This window comes from Phalaenopsis equestris, unplaced genomic scaffold, assembly GCF_001263595.1.
Source record: "Phalaenopsis equestris unplaced genomic scaffold, ASM126359v1 Scaffold000203, whole genome shotgun sequence".
Lineage (NCBI taxonomy): Eukaryota > Viridiplantae > Streptophyta > Magnoliopsida > Asparagales > Orchidaceae > Phalaenopsis > Phalaenopsis equestris.
Window position 1 is genome coordinate 2335665 of NW_018164645.1, and position 10424 is coordinate 2346088.

General features: G+C 33.9%; 1 protein-coding gene across 3 annotated transcripts in view; it reads right to left on the reverse strand.

Moving 5' to 3' along the window:
- LOC110022911 (endonuclease V) overlaps positions 1-7900 on the reverse strand; it is a 34130-nt gene extending 26230 nt beyond the window's left edge. The window contains exons 1-3 of one of the 3 annotated variants that reach the window (XM_020722068.1): positions 7692-7900; positions 7479-7584; positions 7047-7317 (exon numbers count right to left, since the gene is read on the reverse strand). In XM_020722068.1, the coding sequence (XP_020577727.1) occupies positions 7047-7317; positions 7479-7555 (348 nt within the window). In that variant the 5' untranslated portion in view covers positions 7556-7584; positions 7692-7900. The remainder of the gene's footprint in view (positions 1-7046; positions 7318-7478; positions 7585-7691) is intronic. The other 2 variants (XM_020722066.1, XM_020722067.1) reach the window with 2 other exon arrangements.
- Positions 7901-10424: the final 2524 nt, after the last annotated feature.

Genomic DNA, 10424 nt, shown 5'->3' on the forward strand with positions numbered 1-10424 from the left:
CAACAAAATCCCAGAGTGGAGAAGAGGTACCAACCAAAATATCATAAAGCATTTTAAAGTTCATCTCCACTGAAAATTTATGAAAATTGAAAATGTTAGCCACCACTAAAGCCAAATAAACTCCCCAACATTCTACAGCCAATAGAGTTTCAACAATTACTGGGGAAGCGAAAAAACAAAGACATCTCCCCTCAGAATTTCTAAACAAGTCCCCAACCACAGCATAATCAGGATGTCAACAGCCATCAACATTTAATTTCACATAATTAGCGTGCGGGAGAGTCCATGTAATAAGCCGAGGGGGCTTAGAAATTTTAACCACAGAAGAACTAGCTCGTAAAACTTTATTGTAATAGGCAATCACATAGGCAACAATCATAGAAGTAGAGGGGGGGAGAGGTGTGATACTTAAAGCTGTTTCTGGAGTTCCAACGGAACCAAAGAACCAATAAATGGAGGGAAAACCTCTCCTGACAGGCATCATAATCCTTCCATTGCCACAAATAACTAGTTAAAAAACTTCTATGTATCCAAGAGAAATCAAAATAAGAGTCAATCATATCCCAAACATCTAAAGAGAAAGCACACTCAAAGAAAATGTGTTTTATATCCTCCTCCTTCATTTTACACATATGGCATCTTGAGGCTAATTTCAAGCCCTTAAGCTTAAGAATATCACCAATTGGGATTAAAGATTTAAGATATCTCCAAAGAAAAAAGGATATAGAGGGAGATAAATATTTCTGCCAAATCCATTTTCCTCATATCCAATCCCGATATGAGTGTAGAGTATCATAAATGAGTTTGCAAACCAAAAGAGAATTGCTTCTTTTCCACATGGTGAGATCCCTATGAGTAGGAGTAATGGGGATAGTGAAAATATTCCCAACCATAAAACATAACTTAGAGTAATCACAACCATCATTAGCAAAGAAATCTGAGACCAATAAAGAGTTAGAATGAAGAGAGTGAGATAAATCAGAGTTATGTGAAAAACTTCAATTATTATTCCAGAAGGAAATCTTCCCCTCCCCAATGTCCCAAAAAATGAAACTATTTGATGTATCTCTAGCATTTACCACAGCCTTCCAAATACGAGAATCTTCAACCTTCCACGAGACCAAGGAAGGATGAATATGAGCACAATATTTTTGCTTCAGAAACATGGCCCAAAGAGAGGAACCCAATCTAAATTTATACCAAAGTTTACAAAGGTTCACTTCAACAGTATGTTTTAGTGCTTTAAAATCGAAGTCACCAGCCTCTTTAGGCTTACAAATTTTATGTCAAGTACTCCAAATTTTCTTTGCACCATTCCCCACCCAAAAAAATTTATTAAAGAGCTTCTCCATAGTACAAATAGCACTTTTCTTGGGATTGAACACTTGCAAAGCATATAATGGAATACTTTGAAGAACACTAGTAAGTAAAGTGATCATGCCCCCAGTGGAAAGGAAAACATTTTTCCAATCATATACTTTACGTTTGATTTTATCAATCACATCATCCATATGTATTTGTTTCCTCATTCCCCTTATCAAATTCACCCCAAGATATTTAAGGGGAAGAGATACATGATGAAAGTCTGTAAACATAACTCCCCAATGAGTAATATGTTGCTTAACTTGCTTGCCAAAAAATATCTGACATTTACCACTATTGAAACGAAGACCATAACAGTTTTGGAAATCCTGTAGAAGACCCATCACTTATTTTATGGCAGGTTTAGACGCATTAGTAAAAATAATAACGTCATCAGCATAAGCAAGGTGGGAGACCGTAATTTTGGCTTTGTGAGAAAACTGAGCATGGGGATGTTAGAATTGGAAACTGTTAAGCATCCTAGAAAAATAATCAAAAGCTAAAATGAAAATAATAGGAGAAAGAGGGTCTCACTATTTGATGCCACGAGAAGCAGTGAAAAAATCATAAGAGTTTTCATTAACTAAGACAGAATAATAATTGTTAGCAAGCCATCTTTTAATCAAAGAGCAGAAACTTGTATTGAAACCTCTAGCTTTTAGAACGTTGATGATGAAATCCCAATTTAAGGTATTAAAGGTTTTTTTGATATCAAGCTTGATAACCAGATTGTCACCCCTGCAATTTTTATCAAGATCCTGTAAAATTTCATGTGCCAATATAATATTATCAGAAATATCACGACCTTTAATGAAGGCCGATTGTTGAGGAGAAATAAGAGAAGGAGAGGTTTGAGACGGGCCACAATCACTTTGCTGATAATTTTAGAGACAACAGAGGTTAGTGATATGGGCTTAAAATCTTTCCAATGTGATTTTGTATTAAACTTAGGGATGAGAACAATCAAAGCAGCAGAGAAATACTTTGTAGAGTAAACTCCCTGGAAAAAGCTTTGAATAGCCAGCACTACATCATTCTTAATAATGCTCCAACATGAAATATAAAAAGTGGAGGTGAAACCATCGGGTCAGGAGCCTTCTATGACCTAATATCTTTAAGGGCATTAAAAATTTACAACTCAGTGGGGGGGTCAGACAAAGAGAGATTGAAAATCATCTCTTTGGTTCTCAAAAAAATCAGAAATAATATTAGTGATAGGAGGAGTATCAGCATAAAAAGAAGAAAAATAATCAACTGCATTAGAACCAATCTGATCAATATCAGTGAGAACAGAGCCCACCTCGGTGACAATCTTGATGATGGTATTTATGTTACGACGATATTTGATAGTAGCATGAAAATATTTGGTGTTTCTGTCACCATTCTTGAAATGATTATCACAAGCTTTCTGAGTAAGGAAATCCTCCTCAATAGAAATTTCCTCTAAAAGAATGTGATGAGCATCCGCTAGTTTAGACACGAGATCGAGAGTAGCAATCACCTGAGCTTCTAAAGAATCCACCTCCTGTTAGGCCTTTAGAATCCTAGAGTGAACATTACCAAAAGTGTCAATATTTCATCTCTTTAAATGAAAAACCACATTCTTATGTAATTGCCACAAAGTAAGTCAAGGATTTTCACTTCCTCTGGAAATCCAAGCCTGCTTAATCAAGTCAATTAAAGTTGTGTGAGTAGCCCAAACATTAAGAAATTTAAAATGATAGCGAGAAGGTTTGGAATGAAAAGTTAAAGTAAGCAAAATAGGATTGTGATCCGAAGCAGCATGATTCAAATGTTTGACTTGTATAATATTGTAGTAGCTCAAAAATTGAGAGTTTTCCAAAAATTTGTCCAAACGTTGCATAAGAAAACATCTCCGCCAAGTATAAAAAGGGCCAGAAAAACCTAAGTCATAAAGGTCAACTTCCTCAATATGTTCACAAAAATGATTTATAAGACTTGTGTCAACCTTAACACCACCTCATCTCTCTATAGGCGACATAATCATATTTAAATCACCTCCAACGAACCAATTATCAGTAATGACAACCCCCATATGAGTAAGTTGTTGCCAAAGAAAGAGTTTATCCCTTAAAAGAGAGCTGGCATAAATAAATGTAGTCCAACCAGAAAACATTTCAAATTAATATTGAATGAGAACATATTGCACATTGTCATCAATGATATTAACAGTGATATCCTTCTGCCAAAATAGCCAAATTTTGTTGTTCACATTACAGAAATGCAAATAATCCTTGAGCTTCTAATGATGTTTTCTTTATGAATCGAAACAAGAGGCTCCAAAAGAACAAGAATACCAGGTTTATGGACCCTACATAAATGCTTTAAACAATTAAAGGAGTGAGGGTCTGCCACTCCTCTAATGTTCCACACCAAAACATTAAACATTATGGCCCATGACACCCTCCCACCTACCAATCCTAGGGGGTAGGTGCAAGTGCTCACCTTCTGAGTGATAAGTGACATCAGTAATATTTGATTGTGTCAATTTTGGAAGTTCAAATTTCCTTCTACCTCGTTTTCTGCTATATCTTTAAATTTGTCATTCAGATTCTAAGGCAGAAACAGCTAATCGTGATGGGTCTTGTTGTGAAGAAGTAATCCCAGTAGTTGAAGGTTGAGCGGGATCAACAGTTTCTATTTGATTGGGTGATACAGTAAGTATGTGAATGGAGGGCTCGGTTTGAAGTTCAGGGAAAACAGAGGGTTCAGCGAAATTACCAATTGTAAAATCCACGGGAAAAGACACATGAGCCACCTTAGCTTCCACACTAACAGGAGGAGGCATCCTGGTAGCATCTACAGAGAGAGCAGGCAAATCATTCGAACCCCCTACAGCCGCAACATCCACGGTTAGAGGGTCAACCGAAACCATGACAGCATCAGCAGTCTGCATAAATGGTTGGGAGGAAGTAGAAAGAGCAGATTTCTGCTCACCAGAGGGCGGTTGAGTGGTAGAAAACTTCCTTAATTCATTATGTAAATGAAAGCAATGATCAGAATCATGACCAAACATGTTGCAATACATACAGTAATATGGATGATTTTCAAGCAAAACCTACTGTCAGTAACCAGTATGACTAGAGTCTATCCAAATCTCCTCCGGAAGAGGTAAGGTGACATCCCTTTTCTATTAATATTCTAGCAACCGAGAACCTTGTTAGATTAAAAGTATGAGCATCAAGCATTAAAGACTTTCCGTACATGGCAGCAATTGAGAATAAAATTTCATGATTGAACAGATGCACTTTCATAACAGGAAGTTTAAGCCAAACAGGAATAATAGGAAGCTCGGTTTTGGGGTCAAACTCGGTTGTCCATTTAAGGACATTCATCCAAACATCACCAAAATGGACAGTTCTACGGGCGAAAAGCTTAGCGTAATCATCTTCATTAGAAAGTTGTATCAGAATATGTCGACTATCTAAGGCTCCAATCTTCCACACTCCTGATAATTTAAAGAACTCAAAGTTCTTTATCAAAAAATCATACTTCAGGAGACCATAAAGGAATTTACCAACTAAATGAAAACAACAAGCTGAGTCGAGAATAGTGTTCTCAGAGTCGGAGAAAAAAAACGCATTTTTGCCCCCCTTACGACCTTGAGATTTAATGAAATTATATTCACCTCCAAGAACAAGCGATTCATGAAAAGAAGAAGGGAAGACAAACTTCGAAGGAGATCCAGATGAAAAAATCCCCGCAGTGACCCCAGCGTAAATCTTAGTCATGACCGTAAAGAGAAGGAGAGGACGAGAGATGAAAACCGAGAGCGATGGGAAAGCCAAAACCGAAAAACTGGAAGGATCTCAACAGGGGGTGCCGTCGAGATCATGTAGTCGTTAGCATCTCTGAGTCGCTACAAAATCGCCCGCAGCTCCAAACCCTAGCAGAGCTCTCGTGATCATTGTGTATATGAACTAGAATATATATATATATATATATAGTAAATCCCAACTGCCCTAGAAGATAGAGAGTTAGCTCAAAGGGGAAAAGGGATTGGAACCTAAAAGATTTTTCAGAGCTCTAGAGATCCCTCCGTAATGAAGAAAAGCATGGTACTTTAAATGATTGACATGGGACCTATTTATTGGTTTATCTAGGGGCTACTCTAGAATTTCTGAATGCTGATTGACATTTATTTAGAGGGCAAGAGTATGACCAGCCCCATGGTAAGCATCAAAAACTATATGCAGTAAAAATGGTCTAACCTAAAGCTGTGTGCCTAATATAACCACACTAAGCTAAACCTATTGATCCAATCAAGAGCCTCCAGCAACAAGATGATCTACGAACAATGGATCTAATTGATCAATTAGCGAAGCTACTGAAAGCATCGTAGGATGGTTCATTACATCAAGCTAATCCTAACCAAATCAGATTGGGTATTCTCTAAACTTAAGAGGATGTTTGGGATCACTATTCTTTTTATATTTCTTATTTTTATTTTTATTTTTATTTTTTTATGTTTTCATTTGAAACAAAACATGTTTGGCTAATTCATTAAAGTGTGGTTGTTTTTAAAAACACTCAAAAAACCTAAAATTTATTTTTGAGTGCTTTCAACAAAATGTAAATCCATTTTTAGAAACAAAAAATAAAAACATGTAAAAAAACATACTAAACAAACATGTTTATAAAAACAAAATAAAAAGCAAAAAAAAAGAAACAAAATTGATCCTTAACAAGCCCATACATAAACTATACAAAACCAAGATGGAACTTAATTCAATAAGAAAGATACATGTTTCCATGTAAAGCTATGTTGTGCCATCTCATTACATGAGGTTGTTGGACACTTCCATTCATCATTGATAAGAGCTGAGGTCCATCCTTATTCCACCTCTTGAAATCACTCCTTTTTTTCTTTCTCATTATCTTTATCTTATCTTGTGATTAGTTTTAAATAATCCTTTACTAAGTATAGAATACCAACTCTCACGAATTCATAAATAGGAGGCTTCAGAATATTTAATTTCAATGTGCGGAAAAGAATTAATTATAAAATTTTCTCCTCCAAAGAGTCTTAAACAATCAAACTTATGGTTTTAAAATTTTAATCAAATGGGCTAGTCGGATCGGTCAAACTACGAACTGGTCCACTGATCAATTCAATCCAATTCCAAATTTACAATAATGCAAAATTGGCCAGAACAGATTGGAACGAGTTAAATTGAGGAACCAATGAATTAGTCTGAGTTTCAATGAACTACTCGTGTTTGCTATTTATCTGTTTATGATTTTTTAAATTTTGACTTGATGGCTAGAAATAAAGTAAATATATTAAAAATAAAGACAATAATTAAAATAATATATCTAAAAATTTTGATTTAGTTATATTTAATTTATTCTAAAATTAAGCTACTAATTTATAATATTACATGAAAAATTGGTGAAAATATCATTATTATATCATCTAAAAAATATAAAAATAATATAACTACTTAATGCATCATCCATTTGAAACCCAACTGAACCTAGAATTTTGAACCAATCTTCTTCTGATTCAATGTCAGATCCGATTTTTAAAACCTTTGCCAAACCCACTCTCCTTCTATAGGATGAAAGGTTTACTAAAAAGTGATTGCTGAAAGGTGAAAAATATAGCAAAAATAAAGCATAAATAAATATATTACTCCATGAATAATATCAAGAAGTCAAACCTCTCTAAAAGCAAGAAAACCAGGAACATAGGGTACTTTCAAACGAACTAATTTGAATTCTTCATGAACAACATTCAAATTAGAAGCATCCAATACCACAAGAGCACCGCAAGCCAAAGAAGGGTCCTCCTTCACAAAGCTTACATCAACCCCTCCAATATACTTAAGTCCCTCATCATCACCAACTTGATCCAAACAAGAGCTTTGTGGGGATATTATCCAGGTGAAATCATCTTCAAGAACCACTTTCTGCTTTAGATTTTCTTGTATCCTATATTAATAAAGAATAGAAAATTGTTTGGGAGAAATAGGACATTGAAACCATTGAATGCCGTAATTTTCTCCAACCAAAGAGCCAAAAACAAGTTTCTAAAAAGAATTCTAAATATAAAACTGCACTCAACCATAAATTAAAACAGGGGGAAATTATACTCAATCCACTCCTGCTTATACGAAGAGGCATCTGTGCCTTCCCCTTCAAACAAGAGATTTTTGGATGAAGAATCCATGTGATTCTCTACTCATGCAATAACTGAACCTGAAAAAAAAAATTAAAAAAAAAAAGATTTCAAATGCCGCATTCTGCCTACCTGGACATAATTACAATTGAAATTAACCGAGAATCGAAATAAAAAACTTTCTAACCCTAGAATAAGCAAAACAAAGTATCGTGCAAACAAATGGAAATGGATTCCTTGTTCTTGCATCAACTAGAAGCTTTCTAATTACGCGCGGTGCAATGAATGAAGCTCTGGAAGATCGGATCTTCGATTCACGGGACTAACTGTTAAAACTCAAATCATGGATTCAGAAAAGGGAAAGAAAACGGAAATGTGAAATCTAAAGCCTACACTTTAAAGGGACATTTACATGCAATACCACTCAATTCACTTATTTACATATGTACTTTGTATCAATGGGGCTTTACGTGCATAGCCCAAGTAATTTACAAAAAGAGCCTCTATAAACTTCATAATATCTCGAACAAAATGCTATGTTTTCCTCCTTTTACAATTATGTCATCTCCAAGTCTCAAGTTATCCTCTACACGCCTCATTCTATGAGCATTTATTGGAAGTATGAAATATAATTTGAGTTGAAAAAGAGTTAATTAATCAAAAGAATATGAGCGAAGTTAAATACAAACATATTATTCATGAGTCATTTCAAACATGTGTCTATTTTGAAAAAATAAAATTGATCGGGTCAGGCACTAATAAGCCATGGGCTCATTCAAGCTGAGCTCATTCTTAGCTTTAAGGATTGTTGTTTTTAGGGCTGTGAATTTAGCTCAAAAATCGTTAATCACTCGAAAATTGATTCGATTTTTTGCTTGAATCGAGATTTTATCGAAATAAATGAGTCGAGCTATGAGCCAAAGATCGTTAATTGCTTTAATAGTCGTACTACATTAAAGTAGTGAATTTAGCTAGTTTAGCTCAAAAATCGTTAATTGCTTGAAAATTAATTCAAATTTTGGCTTTGATCAAGATGAGATCTAAATAAATGTAGCTACAAACCAAAACATTAAATCGAATTTTTTTCGAGTCGATTTCGAGCTGACCCCAACTCAGTTCTAAATTGAATCGTCAACAGTCGTACTATTTTTAGGTTTTAAATTTAATTAATTTAGCTCGATATTAAGCCGACCCCAACTCAGCTCGAAATCGGATCTTTAACCGTCCTAATTGTGTCTTTCATAAATTGTTCCCCATTACCATCGTAGCGAGCATATGGCTATTGTGTCGGTCCATTACGCCTATCAAAAGATGTGAACAAATCTGAGGCAGTCTGGACATGGAGAAAGCTTCCATATGCGAGAAAGTTGGTCAGATTGTACAACCGTTAGATGTTTTTTTTTCTTAATAATAAACTTTGGGTGTGGCATGTAAATCCTAATATTCAGGGTGCTATCTAGGTAAATACCCCTTATTTGTAACATTTAGATCACTCAAATCTTTTATATCATTTCAAAATTATAACCATTTTAACTATTAAAAAGTAAAATATACCTATTTATGCATAAATGAGGAGGCATATAAATGTAAAAATTAAAGTTTAAGTATTTAGATATATAAATAAGAAGAAATTAAGTGATATGCGGAGGCATATAAATGTAAAAATTAAAGTTTAAGTATATAAATAAGAAGAAATTAAGTGATATGCATGTAAAACTTCCAATTTGAAAATAGTTTTGAGGTAATCCTATGCACCATCATCCAATGGCAAGAAAAAGACAAAAAGGAGGTTTCTCTTATTTTGATTTCTCAATTGATGAGCATAATAGAGGAATAACGGATCCTATTGAGGTAGCCATTGTCGTGTTGGGTGCCATCGACACTTCGCTTACTTGCAATGTCGTATTTCCAAATTTAAAAAATATTAAAATTTTATATCAATAAAAATAAAATTTTAATTTATAAATGATAATAAAATATTAAAAATCGATGATTTATATTTTTTCAAATTACTTGTATTTTATTTTTTGTAATATTCTAACAGATTATTAGTAATCATATTTTCTTAGAATTTTAAATTAAGATTGCTAATTAATTTTTTGTTTGTATTTATATTTCTCATAATTTGTTGATTTTACTTGCCCAATGTGTTGATTTATGAATAATGTATAATTATTTGTGTTTTTTTATTGAATATCATTATTTTTTATCCATATGAAGTTAGATTTTTTTTTTTTTCATATTTGTTATTGGTGTCAATCGATCGTCACCAACTATTGTTGCCCATAACTACCTCAAGCCGCTTATCGCTATCATCACTAATCACTCCTTACTCATTCCCTACTATTAAAGCTACCTGCCTCCAACCGACTTCGCCACCGCCTGTCGTCTGCCAATGACATTGTCCTGAGTTCAGAACAACGCTACCCCCCCACCCCCCCCCCCCCCCCCCCCCCCCATATTTTATAATGATTTATTTTTTTCAAGTCAATCAAAGAAACTTTAGTCCATGCATTTTCTTTACACCAAATAAAAAAAAACTTTAAAATATTAAAAATATATTATATTTAAATTACACTGATTTTTTCTTACATTTTTGTAGCAAAGCAAACATTCTTTAGTTATAAAACTTTAATTTCAACACTAATGATGATTTCAATATTACTAAAAGATGTGGGAATCACTCGTTCTATAGATTAAAGCAAAAAAAAAAAAAAATTTATGTCTTTGTATAATTATATTTATTTTCTAAAATATAGACATGTTGCTTCTAAATATGTCATGTGAATTATAAGAGAATTTTAAGCAACCCCAGTTAACATATTATGTATACCCATTTGAATTAATGCATGAAAGACTGATTTATCATGACAATACAAATGAATAAAAGATCATTTGTTTATTTTATAGGAAATGGAGG